This window comes from Coturnix japonica, chromosome 11 (genome assembly GCF_001577835.2).
Source record: "Coturnix japonica isolate 7356 chromosome 11, Coturnix japonica 2.1, whole genome shotgun sequence".
Lineage (NCBI taxonomy): Eukaryota > Metazoa > Chordata > Aves > Galliformes > Phasianidae > Coturnix > Coturnix japonica.
The window spans coordinates 9,822,969-9,836,705 of record NC_029526.1 but is presented as its reverse complement, the minus strand read 5'-3'; the positions used below and the strand labels follow the sequence as shown (position 1 = coordinate 9,836,705).

Sequence of the window (13,737 nt, the reverse complement as noted above, 5' to 3'; positions counted from 1 at the left end):
GTGCTTTTGAACACGAAGAGATAAAAGGTGAAGTGTTGTATGGTATCAAACACACATATGTGTTAGGCCGCTTTGATGGCACTGTGCCCTGAGAGCACAATTTGAGCCTGTTTTCAAGTTCCCCTTGAATAAAGTGCTCCTTCCCTAGAATACAGTTTTTCTCTGGCCTCTGCTTCGCTAAGTTGCAGAATTCCTCTTGTATTTCTTTTCACTGGCAGGTTGATTTTCTCACCATGTCTACAACAGTTTTGCTATTTGCCTGACTGACCCTGCCTACATCTGGTTGCATGGACACACCTGCAGGGTCAGCCCGCTGCCTGCCAGGTCTGCTCAGGGACCTCAGCACATCACCCGAGTTAAAGAGAAGTAAATGGAGGGGTGGGTCTGAGTAAGTCATTGTAAAACTGCCACGTGGATACCTTTACAGCAGCTTGCATCCCTTATTGAGTGATTTAGCCTGCATCAGTAAATCTCAGAGGTTCTAAAGCTGACTCCTGCAGAAAGCTCCTGGAAAAGGAAATGTATTATTACAAGGCAGTACAAGGATAGAAAAAAAAAATTGCTTAAAATGCATTCATTGATTTTTTTCCTATTTTCTTGACTGCATAACAAAAGGATCCCTATCTGTGTGCTCCTGTCTTAATGAAAATCAATACTGTGTTTACAAAATGCTGCCTTAACAGATGGCATCTCCTTAGGCCTAATAAAATTGCTACCAAGGAGCCAGGAGTTTCTTACTACAAAACTGTTCCAGGAGCTTTTAAAGTGCAGACTGTGCATCTCCTTGTAGCTCTGTGGGTTTAGCCAGATGCGGGCAACCAGTGGGTTACAGCACATCACTGATTCACAGCCTGCCAGGGGCTGTTTCCTAATAGCAGTATTCTACTTACATTCTTGTCTTTAAGAAGAGTTTCTGTAGGGTTTCTATGTTAAAAATAAATAAATAAATAGATAATCAGATTGCCAGTGTATCTTAAATCAGTGTGGACCTGCTTTGTTTAAGTGTAGCACAGATCACTTTTTTGAGATGAGAATGTTCTCTGTCTCATCTAAGCTCTGCTTCCAAAGCTGTACTCACAAATAACTGGCAACATCTGTCATTTTTTGCAGCTGGAGAGAGTGAGAAAAGAGAGGCAGCAGCTGGGTGATGTTTGTCCCTGTGGAGCGCACAGCAGAAATGGGCAGTTCCCATTACAATCTGCACATTACTGTGCCCAAATACTCAGAGCAAGTTATTGCTTCCCTGTGCAGAATGAGAAAAAAAAGGGTTCCATTTCCCTAAGTTTAATCCCAAACAGTTTTTCTGGTTCCCCCTGGATGATCTTGGTTCCTCCCTAAGCCCTGGGACCTCAGCGACCCGAGTTTTGCACTTTCCTCTCCCTGTGCTGTGTTAGCTCAAGGAGGAGCAGGAGAAACTTGGCTATTCCTGTCCTGCCGGAGCTGCTCAGGCTGCTCTGTGTCTTTAAGGGGCTGACCCGATCCCCCGGTGAGCCATTATAAAGGCAGGTAAGCAGCAGTGCTCAGTAAAGTGCTGAGAGCTCAGCAGGGTGCAGCTGTCCCGTTATGACTGGCCACCACAGTTGGGGATATGGGCAGGATGACGGTAGGTTATAGCATTTCCATGCTGCATCTTTCTGTCTTTCCCCATTCGTTTTGTTTCTAGAACTGTTGTCTGAGTCCTGCAGAGCTGCCTGCATCTCTACTGCAAGCATCACATATAAACAGCAGCTCATTAATTACTGGATTGATACACGTTGCCTGCAGAAGGTGGTATCTGAAAGATGAACAAACTTATTCCTGCTGCCTTTTGTTATTGCAATCATTGCTCCTAAATGCAGGGAAGCAGTGCTGAGCAGTTTTATCCTCAGGCTGCAGATCTTGCAGATGGGTCCTTTTCCAAAAAGCTGCTATGAAAATGATTAACTATCTGTCTCTCCAAAAGCAATTCTTAGAAGACTTAGTAGAGCAGTAATAGATCTTCTGATTCTGTGAAGCTGTTGGAATGTGATATCTAGGCTTCCAAAGTGAATAAAATCAAGTATATATTGTATATTTCTGGAACATGAATAAATTGTACAGATCAGTATCGGAGATCTCTTATTGAACAAATTGTGCTTTCTGATTTGACAGTCTTTAATTTAGTCATCCTCCCTTGCTTCCCGCCTACAGGACTGTGTGTCAGAGTGAGAGGATGTGTGAAACTACTGAAAGATTTGTACGGCGGTGTTTCACGCCACCTGTACCCTCTGCAGAGCGTGATGGCTGAATGACTGCTGCTGTCCAGTAGCCCATCTTTTGCATAACCTCCAGGATCCCCTCCCTTTCTCTGTTGGGCTCCTGGCAGCAGCTATTCTACAATTGCTGCAAGTCCAAAACCAACTTCACCCAAACACTGAGTGAAGCTGCTTAGTGCTAGTGGGTACCATTACATGTTCAGACGTCTGGGTGCTATTATTAAAGCCACACATATGAACATGAAGCTTATAAGAAACAAATGATATTGCCTGAGCTTGTGTAACTGTGCTTAAACTCCAATCTCCTCTACAGGCAGGTTGATGAAAATGTATTTTATAAAGTTAACTTGTTAGAAATTGTCCACATTTGTTTCCTGAAAACGAGCAGCAGAAGAACAAACACTTCCTGCACTGCTGAAGTGGAAAAAGAGGTCAGAAGTAACTCTCTGATACATAAAGGCTTTTATCATCTCAAACAGCACAACAGTGTGCCAGCTCCGGCAGGAGAGAGCAAAGTTACTAAATTGGTCTTTCGCCCTGCTCTATTGGGTTCAGCAAGTCCAGAAGTGTTCATTATCAAACTGTGCTTCTTGCTCGGGGCAGAAAGATATTGTAATGGGCATGAGTGAAGGATGAAGCTGCTCCACAGATTTACTGCAATCTTAAAATGACTTTAAAAATAACTGCACAGTCAGTAGCAAAGAGGTTGAGTCATCTGCATCTAATTTGAATCACTGGAGCTTTTACATTATTTTCCCTAGGAAGAATTGGATGCTGTTTGTTTGGGGGTGTGTATGTGTGCCTACAAGTGTGCTTATACCTGTGCACACCTTGGAAGGACTTTTGAGACCTTAAAAATGTAATTACCAACTCCACAAAAGATCAATGGTGCAAATAAATGAAGGTGCAGCAGTCTGTTGATGTGCTGTGGCTCCCCCAGTGTATCTGGTATAACGTGCTGCAATCCCCCATCTAGTTGCAGGCTGTGCTAATAAAAACACAAAGCTTAGAATTTAAATGAGCTTGTCAAATGCCAAACTTTCAAGTCACAACTGCTCAGCAAGCTTTACTTCAAGCCTCATGAAATCCTGAAATCCTGAAATAATTGTATGTGTGTAGTAGGAAAAAAATAATGGTCATTTCTTTTCTTTGGTTTTGGAGGACCTTCGGAGTGGCACAAGTCTTATCCTATTGCCCAAGGGAACCGTCAATCACCTATTGATATAATTTCTGCAAAAGCAGTCTATGACCCTAAGCTGATGCCACTTGTTATCTCCTATGAATCCTGTACATCCCTCAACATCTCCAACAACGGCCACTCAGTTATGGTTGAGTTTGAAGATACTGATGACAAGACAGGTGAGACATGCATAACCGAGTGCCTTGGAATGATATGTTATGGCTTAGAGAGGGGAATGATGAAGTACATCCTGTGTAGTATACTTCATGCTATTTATATGTTCAGTTTAGAGCAAGGTATGCAAACAAAATCATTTATCCTTTGCTTAAGCATTATTCCTTATCTTCTCTTGAGTCTCTCTAACAGCACTCCATACCTCACAGCTGAACAGTTTCTGTATTAGGAAAAACATTTGTATTGGGAAAATCTGCCTGTTTGCTGGGGTTCCCTTTAAATACAGATCACCAGTTTTCTAGAAAGGGAATCCATGCATATCTCCATCACTCCTAGACCACAACCAGCAGGAGAATAGGTACATACACTCCTCAGTGCGCTGCTTCCATGATAGCCCACATCAAGATGCTGGTGCTGTCTGGCTCTCTCCCCAGTTTACACCCACAAGGCTGGATAAGGGGATTATCAGAGATGAGGTCATACAGTGTAGCCATCAGAACTGTACCGCACTAGACCTATTTTTATCTGGACCAGTAGCTAACTATTAGCTTGCATTTTATTCCTTCCTCACTGCCTCATGGCAGCACAGCTTCTTTAGAAATAGCAGTCTTCAGCTTATTTTGATTTGGCTGCAGCTTGTGCATGTTGCCATTGTACATTTTTTCCTCTAGCTCTTGGCAAAAAATATAAATGAGATTACTTCTATTAATTCTACATCCATGCTAAACCTTGCTTTTACATCTGGGAGAGGAGAAGGAAGGAGGCCAATAAATGCAGGGCTGGAATAGAGACAAAGTATCTCTGATAAACAGAAGTGTGCATTTAAAAATACTCTGACTAATTTTTAACCTATCAACTGATTTCACCTTCTATTTGGGTGTGTTTATCTATCCTAGATAAATAGGATACTTGCTACTCAAAACAACTTACTTTCTGTGAAGTGATTTGTCTGTACTGGAAACCCCTTGCAATAGGGCCAGGGGATTAAAATTCCTGCTACTTAATTCTAACATTCCTCATCTTGAACGGACCTGAACAGTGGCCCAAATTAATGGTCAGATTTTCAAGTGTAGCTACCGAATTTGAACAGAAGACTCACGCTCACTTTCCAAAAGCTTGTTGCATAAAAATGCATTAAGATATCACCCTACAGGGAACTTTTCAATGTTTTTCTGGAAATATTATCTTAGCTTGCTAACTGCTTTCATTCAGCTCTACGTTGAAGTATATCTACATCCCAGTGAACTTTATCCAGCTTTAGAAGTTTAAGAGCATTATGCATCACTGTAGATAAACTGAGAGCACAAGCAGCAATTAAGACCTCTGCCCTTTTTACAGTACATGTGTGCCGTGTTTTAATAACACTTAGCAGGAAGAGGGCTGCTAGGAGAACAAGAGTTTTTAGTTGGTTTGAAATGGATTTAGTGACTCGTAGCTTTGCATAAATGGTATAACAGAATTCTGACAGTAACCCAACACAGCTACATTTCCTAAAGCATTGGAACAGGTGAGGCATTTGATTAAGTTCAGCAGAACATACTGGACAGAGTGTACTTAATTTCAGTACTATGACCACCACTGTGGGAAGGCCATTTTTCATGTACAGAGAACAGCTGGAACTCTGCATATGGGAGCACACACAATGCTGCAACTTGACTTATTTTCTTAATAAGATGTTATAGACTGGAACGAGCTTACAAATGCTAAGTATGCTTTTTTAATTTAAAACTTTCAGTTTCTGTCTGCTGAGCAAAACTCGGTTGGCTTAGTGCTGTATAAAGGTACAAGAGAATTACTATTGATAGAGTACCTATGGTCAGCATCTTAAACATTCATTTTAAGAGTTTTTTCTAAATGATGTATGAAGTTTCTCTGTATCACTTCCCTGTCTTCATAAGGTGATGTGAGATTCTAAGTGGTGTTGTGTAAAGAACAAGCTATTACATTACTTCTTTTATGGGATCAGATATTTAAAGGAGGCAGAATATAGATATCCTCTACTGGAGAGAATACTCTTTGGAGGAAATACTTAGCTGAACTGTCTACCTGATGCTCAATGTATTTAGGCTCTTCTGCACAAAAGTAGCATGTTGATGTTTTAGGTATATAGGATTTATTTTTTTTTAGTCGTCAGCTTAGGCTTTGTGTTAGAAAGGTGAAGCTGAACCATAGCGAAGTTACCATATGTTCATATGTCAAAGATATTCTTTCAAACAAATTTATGTAATTTTGTATTATTAGCCATTCAATATTTGTTTCAAATTAATTTTTACATGAATTCAGGTGTTTCGCATGAATAAATCTAACCCTTATAAATAGCTGGATGATGTACCTCTTATATTATAAACTAGGAAAGGCACAATAGAACAAACCAGCAGCTAGCAGTTGTAAGGCTTTAGTAACAGGAAGCTAAAAACCCTGAATACTTTTTTCTTTTGCTCTCTTTCTGCCTAGTGATCAGCGGCGGCCCCTTTGAGAGTCCCTTTCGGCTAAAGCAGTTCCACTTTCACTGGGGGGCAAAGCACAGCGAGGGATCAGAGCATACAATTGATGGCAAACCTTTTCCATGTGAGGTAACATTTTTTACAGGTGGGATTAATTCATGCAAGTGCTGTTGACAAATAGCTTTGCAGCAGGGTCTGGATTCCTCTCAGGATTCTGATAGTTCAGCATGGTTAAGTTAGCACAGGCCTTAATGAGAATTCCTCACACTGAAATTATTTAATCTGTTGATTGCTCTGTTTTGGAAGTCCAAACTTTTCCCCCTTCTGTGCAGCCCTTTCTCCAGGTTTCTCTGCTTGCCCTACAGCTAGGTTGTTTTGTTCACACAAGGCTACTTCTACCTCCAATGGTCCTCTGTTGTGTATTTTAGTCTGCTACACTCAACTATGTTGTTTGTGTTATGCAGACAGGAAGGATATACCGGCAAACATGATGTGGAAAAGCAGTGTATATCTCTGCTGACCTGGGACAGTTAACCTGACTACAGCTGAGGATCAGAGCCCATGAAAAGATGATGGCAGATGCCATCTATAGCTTTGAAATAGCTTCATCAGGAGGCTCCTGAGAATTTTCTGTGGAGCTGGGACAAGATATAGGCCTTTCCCATCATTATTAAACATCTCAAAACATGTATCAACAGTTTTTATCACTGACTTATTTAATTCTAATTCATTTTCCTTTAAAGCTCCACTTAGTTCACTGGAATGCCAAGAAGTATGCAACGTTTGGAGAAGCAGCAGCAGCTCCAGATGGCTTGGCTGTAGTTGGTGTTTTCTTGGAGGTAACAATCACAAAAATAGCATGTTTACATGATGAAAAGCATTATACTGTCAAATGTTTGAGAACCATGCTATGTATTTGAGAGGTGCTTAGGGAAAACAGATGACTTACTGAAAGCAGTAACTCATTGCAAATTGCTGTTAAACCGACTTTCATAGAAATCTTGAGATTCAGATAAGAAAACAATATGCTACCTATTCAAAGTACAATTATAGTCATTCTTATTTAACCTGTCTATTCCATTACTGTTGTAGATTGGAAAAGAACATACTAGTATGAACAGACTCACCGATGCTTTTTACATGGTAAAATTTAAAGTAAGTTTTAAGCTGTTTAGATTTTCTTCTTTCTGGGATATCATTAAAAACAAGTAATGTATTTGAGATAAACAGAAATGGAAATCCATGCAGCACAAATCCTCCCATCACCAGAATGTCTCTGTAGTTCTATTCCTTTTTCACAACACCTCTGCTCTCTTCACCTCCAGACCTCAATGTCTGCCTAACCTCTGGTGCCTCCCAAGGCTGTGCTGACCCCACTGGCCTTCCAGGGGTCCTGCCTTTCAGGAAGTATTTGAAGTCAAAAGTTCCATGACTCATCAGGCTTGCTCTTACACTCAGCAAAACCATCAGTTTCCACAAAAGCCTAACCTAGATCACACTGAACATTATATACGGAATGTATTTCCTACACTATTTTTGGACATTTTGTGACAAAAGCTGAATTTACGTAGAGGCCACAGTGCAAAAACATCAACTCCACCAGCCAGCAGCAGAGGTCACACTTGCCACACAACAGAAAGTAATAGTTCTGTGTCTCCAGGCTCACACTTGGGTAATAGCTGCTATGAAGAGACTGAATCATTGCATGCTCCTCTGCTGCTCCACTCCTTAGCATCCCTCTTCTTTTTCTGTTGTTCCCAAAAGACTTTAATCTGCACTTCAAAGTCAAAAGTGGTTTTTTTTTTGTTTTGTTTTTTTTAATAAAAAGAGAAATTTTAAGTATTGATTGTTTTCCAGGGGACAAAAGCTCAATTTAGAAGCTTCAACCCCAAATGTCTCCTGCCTTTGAGTCTAGATTATTGGACGTACCTTGGATCTTTGACAACACCACCCCTTAACGAGAGTGTAATATGGGTAGTGCTGAAAGAACCCATCAGCATTTCTGAGAAACAGGTAAATTTCTGACATTCTCCCAATTCTTTTAGGTTTTGACACTGTGTATCTACAAGCAATGACTCTTGTTTTGCAGAGGGCTCAAGTTAAAAGACTGTTGGTCTGTGAATAGTTGGCCTGTTCAGCATTCAGGGATTCTATTTTTTCTTTAGTACTATTTAATTCTTTGCTTAAACATATTTTAAAAACAGGTTAATTTACTGAATATTTTCTCTTGGTGTTTGTTTGTTTTCATAAACTTTAACATTGACATTTTAGGCAGTAAATTATCTCACTTGAATTTACAGCTGGAGAAGTTCCGCATGCTCCTCTTCACCAGTGAGGATGACCAGAAGGTCCAGATGGTAAATAACTTCCGCCCCCCTCAGCCACTTAAGGGGAGAACAGTTCGAGCTTCCTTCAAGGCCTGAAGAGAACTGATAATGGCACCGGGATATCTAAAAGCTTCCACATAAGTGACCATAAATCTGGTGTTTAGATCACTCATGGAACATGCCAGATAGCCATTTCCAAGAAGGCTCTGTACTCAAAGGGAGACAAACATTTTCTGGTGCTGTGTTTTATTTGAAACACACAATTTTAACACAGGCTTAGATCTTTTTAACTAGAACTCCTTTTAGTACAAAGAATAGATAGTGATCTGGATCATTCTCTTGGAGTTAAGATGAAACTGAAATCCTACTTTATATAAGATGGGAAATAGGTGGTAGTTATTAATGCTGATGATTACATCTTCTAATGGTCTAATATGTGGTGAAACAAGAGTTGAAATTTGGGTGAACTGGACTTAATTTTTTCTTAGATTTTTCTTGTTAGTGTTTGCTGAGCTCTCTCTGACTAATAAGATTTTTGCTATCTTTGCTGTCTGTTGACACAAAGTAGGCTAGCAGCACCCAGAAAAGGTTCCGTATTCACTTCATAGAGACACTGATATGAAAACCCTGTATTTCAAAATTAGTATTCTAAGATACTATGGTACAGCTATTTCCACATAAGTAATGTAAATTCTCTGTGATCCAAAACAGGCCATGTTGGTTATTGCACAAGACTGTTTAGACAGAAATTATTTTAACCTATGCAACACACATAATTATAACTCCCTCATTAAGTTTGGTGAGAAGGAACATCTGTAGCAATTCAGGTATGTACACGTGGCTATCTAAATTGTTCAAATTCTACCTCAGTTAAGTGATTTGCTCTGCAATATGACCTCCTTCAGCGTCTGCCCGAAGAATGTATATGTATTTTTTCACTCTAAGGATCTTATGTGGGTAGACCTTGATTGCACTGAATGTACGCTACTGCACAAATCACCCCATAGCTATGGCAATGTCAGGGATCTTATCTGTACTGAATCCTGATACATCTTCAAAATAGCCACTTTAGAAAAGCCATGTTTTTGTACTGCTGCTTCTTGCAGCTTAGTGAAATAAATCTTCAGCCCTTTGTGTCCAGTAAAATAGTGATGTCATCTGTACCTATTGTCAGTGTATTTTCAGTTGCTTTATTTCTAGGTTTCAGATATTTCACTTAATCTGCGCATTTCAGACAAATTACTGATGTCTATTGGTTTTCAGCTTTTGAAATTAAGAATCAAAAGCTGTAAGTATTAAAGTAAAACCTTAAAGTCAGAGGGAGAGGGGAGGGAAGGATGGGCTAGAACACTTACAGGTGGTTCTCCTTGTTCAGAAAGGGAAACAAAAATAGTAGACATGGAGCACAGTGCAAGGGATGAAAGATTTTAGTTCTAGACCAAACTCCTACAATTTTTTTTGGCACACTGATACAAAACATTCTGTTCCTCACTTTATTCTGCGATAAAATGAAAGTAACACTAATATCTACCTCACAGGAGTACTGTGAGGGATGTTTTGTTTTAAATTTGAGACTCCTATATGGAAGATGCCAGAAGAAATTAAAACCATTATAAAATGCAATGTTTTTAGCTGTATATATAGATGTAATTTGGCTAGTTTTGAAAACTGCTATTGCAAAAACTCCATTTATGTATCTTAATTTCTTTACCAAGTTAAATAAATGATACTTAAAAATCGTGTATGCATCTCTTCCTCTATTCTGAAGAGGCTCTCTCCCTCTACGTACTGCACAGCTTTTTCTTGGACTCTCTTTACAAAGAAACAGTTTGATATCTTCAGCTGACGCATCCATCTCAGACTAATGAATGATATGGTTGTCTAGGACTTCAGTTACACGGGCACTGATTTTGCTAGATTAGAATAATGCAAATACAGACACATTATCCCTAAAGTTTCAGGGCATTTGTTTCACTATACATGGTTAAAAGCTATTTTTGGCCCATGCCACAATTCTTCCTATCCTCTAGGACTAGAAGTTTCTGTTGTAGTTTATTCTTTAGGATAACAGTTTGACATTTTCTACACCTTTAATGACTTGCCCACTGCCAGTGTTAGGTTTTTGTTATGCCTTGCTATGATTCATTTCCCAATTACAAGTGACACAAAAGACCTTTTAAATGTAAAAGGTCTTTCAGAAGAACCTTACAGATTTGAGTGCCAAATTGTTTTAATGATATGAATTAGGCCTCCTGATTGAAGTTTAACCAGTATGACTTACATATCGTTTAAACTACCAAAGCATTGCAGCAGCAGCACTTCCTTTAACAGAGCAGGGTGCTGATCAGTATTAGCTGCATGTTCTCACTCTGAGAAACGCACACGCGGTTAAGGGGGTTTGTGTACCAAAAGCTAGGTTCAGTTTTTCCCAGTTGTAACCATTTGCTCCAGTAAAATAGAAAATTTATCTACAGCGTGTGCCCGTCCTGTGACCTTGAACGCAGTGCTAAGCTTCTTTAAGGGTGGTTTACTCATGAACAACAGAAGGGTAATATTTAGCTCACAAGGTTATTGTAAAAGCTTAGATATTGTAAGTAGCTTTAAATGCTGAATCCCACACGGTGTTCAGTTCCTAGAAGGTGCCTATTACACCTTGTTTTAAAAATACAATCTTATCTTATTTACAGCTTTTCTCATCGGTTTATTTTTAAAAAACTATTGTGAAAAACTATGCTCACAGAACGGCTGAAGTTGGAAGGGACCTTAAAGTTCATTCTGTTCCAGCCTCCCTGCCATCTGGGGCCACATCCAACCTGGCCTTAAGCACCTCCAGGGTTGGGACATCCAAACTTTCTCTGGGTAACGTGTGCCATCGCCAAACTGCCCTCTGAGCCAGTTCCTCCCTTGTGTCCAACCCCATCTCCCCTTTTAAGTTCAAAACTGCTCCCCTTTGTCCTACTGCCATCAGACTGCAATAAGTGCATCTCCCTCCTGCTTGTAAGCTACTTTCAATCGCTGGAAGGCTGAAGTGAGGCATACCCGGAGCCTTCTCCATGCCGGACAAGGGCAGCAATTAGAGCCTCCCCTCGGACGGGAGGTGCTGCGGTCCCACAGCTGCCCCGCGATAGGAAGGGGACGGAAATGAAACAGCGGTAACAGGCTGGAAATGCCACCTGGTGGCCGCCTGGTTCCTCTCCTCTCTGTTTCTTACACACGAAGTAGATTTATTTATTTATTTATTTATTAATATATATATATTTTTAAAGCTACTCAGTGACAATACAGCGGGTGAGAGGAACGGTAACTTTGACTTTGATTATTTTTAAAGTTATAGCTGGTTATAATTGAGATCCCCGTGCTGGCTCTACACATGCAGTCCTTGAAACCTCTTGATCAGATAAAAACTAATCTCACAAAACAAACTCTGCAGGCAGTTGCGTCACTTGTGATCTCTTTCTCACTGGCAGGACGGAGATATTCTCTCCCTGATAAACTTCACACTCCATTACGTTTAACTGTTTGGCTTCAATAGCTCCAGCTAAGAGTTACCTGAGTTCTTCTATCCTCTGCAGACAGGAAGGTTTGCAGGCAGTGTCAGTGATACAGCTGATGTGATCTAGCAGCAACTTGTGATGCACTTTTATGACATGTAGACTGACCTCAGCAAAAGCATTGGTGGAAAAATGCTGAGAGGCACCTGGTCACGAGACAGGGCTCATAATGGTGTTCAGAGGTCAGAAAGATAGAAAAGTGACCATTCCAGTAAGAAAAGAAAAGAAAAGAAAAAAAAACCAAACCCAGAGATAAGCCTGAGCAAAAGAGATCTTATCTTGTACTTCAGATCAGCTCTTTTCCTCACTGAATTCCTTCTGCAGGCAAAGGTGACCCCTTCATACAGCACACTGCTGTAATGCACCTGCAATGCTGGGCCTCGTTTTTCTCACTGCTTGGAATGAAACAGTAATGGATGGATTAGACCTGACGAGCTCCACCAGAACTACCACATGGCTGTGAGGCAGAGAACATTTGTACCTCTGCTGCTCCCTCTGTAATGCTGCTTGTACTACCTCTGAATTTTAATCACTGATTCCATTTCATGGTAATAGAACAGAATATTAAATGCAGGAATTCAGGAGTTCCTCTGCTGGAGGTGAAAAAGGTGTAAGTTGGAGAGGGGGAAAGGAACGTACATGGGAGCGCTTCAAACTGAGCCAGCACTGGTAAGTTACCCTCCAGAAATTTAAAGGCCCATTTACAGAGGCACAGAACCCCGACTGAGAGAGCATTTCATGTGACAGTGGGTTTTGGCTTAATTTGAAGCAGTCTGTAAGCAAGATCTGGTAAAAATGCTGAATGTGTTGTTAAGATCCAATCACAGCAAGTATATATATGCCTTTACACTGGCCCTGTCACTTAAACTGGATAATCAATGTAACCCCTGCAACCTCATTCATAGACATGCTGCTCAGCTGCTGATGTACCAGCAGGGGTTAAATGAAGGCGAAGAGCTGGGATGACAGTTGTCCAACTGCTGCTCGCTGCATTTACCTCTGTTTGTTGACATTTCTTGCAGCTTGTTTGCTTTTCTGGTGTTTGTATATTTGTTTTAGATTACATAGGAAGATCAGAGACTGGAAACTTGTTTTGTAACCAAACAGGGAATTGCAATTGCTTTAACAGACACTGTGAAAACTAATTTTTTGCCAGTCTCATATGTGATTTTTAAAATTATTATTATTATTATTATTATTATTATTATTATTATTATTATTATTATTTTGCTGATTAGAGATCTCTCCATGCAAGGCAGTCATGTACCCTTTGTGAATATTCAAAATGTAATATACAGCAAATAAAAGGCAAGACACCATTCATAGGGCAAAATACACCTAGAAAACAACAATTGTTTTGCAAGGCCCTGAGCAGGAAGGTATCCAGGTGCTTTGTGGACTGAAGTTGTGTATGTTTCCCTTCAAAAAGGCAGCCCAGGAGCACCGCTGCCTCTTTGTGCCATGGCAAGTCCCAGCTCAATCTGTGCTCTTCCAGGCAAAGTCATTTGCAGGACCAATCCTCCCTTGTGTGACGGCCTCACACTCATTTCCTAAGGGCTCAGGTCTGTGGCTGTTTTCTAAACTAAGTATTTCCCCCCATTTCAGGAAAATATCAGCTGAACTTTTTCTCTTCGGAATAAAATTGTGTTTTAGAGCACCATGGCAACCAAACCATTGCTTCCATGGAAATTTACAATTCTAATCAGATGTCCCTGAGGGTAAAAATACTGCAAGTCTGAGCAGTCCTGTTTCTTCCCTCACACCTCTCAGATGAGGTTTTATCACTGCTGCAATGGCACAAAAGCTAAAGAAGCTGGTGGGTTGGTG

At 40.4% G+C, this 13,737-nt stretch overlaps 1 protein-coding gene across 1 annotated transcript; it reads left to right on the top strand.

The window, feature by feature from the left end:
- Positions 1-1,295: 1,295 nt before the first annotated feature.
- On the top strand, positions 1,296-10,101 carry CA7 (carbonic anhydrase 7). The gene is made up of 7 exons (XM_015874072.2): positions 1,296-1,603; positions 3,396-3,593; positions 6,043-6,161; positions 6,776-6,871; positions 7,125-7,187; positions 7,890-8,045; positions 8,333-10,101. The coding sequence occupies exons 1-7, from the start codon at positions 1,564-1,566 to the stop codon at positions 8,453-8,455; spliced, it is 795 nt and encodes a 264-aa protein (XP_015729558.1). The 5' UTR covers positions 1,296-1,563; the 3' UTR covers positions 8,456-10,101.
- The last annotated feature ends 3,636 nt before the right edge of the window (positions 10,102-13,737 follow it).

Excerpts from the sequence above, each read along its gene's own strand:
- CA7 (XM_015874072.2), top strand. The coding sequence starts at position 1,564 with ATGACTGGCCACCACAGTTGGGGATATGGGCAGGATGACG. Across the intron at positions 1,604-3,395 it reads GGGATATGGGCAGGATGACG|GACCTTCGGAGTGGCACAAG; the intron begins GTAGGTTATAGC and ends TTGGTTTTGGAG. Across the intron at positions 6,162-6,775 it reads GCAAACCTTTTCCATGTGAG|CTCCACTTAGTTCACTGGAA; the intron begins GTAACATTTTTT and ends TTTCCTTTAAAG.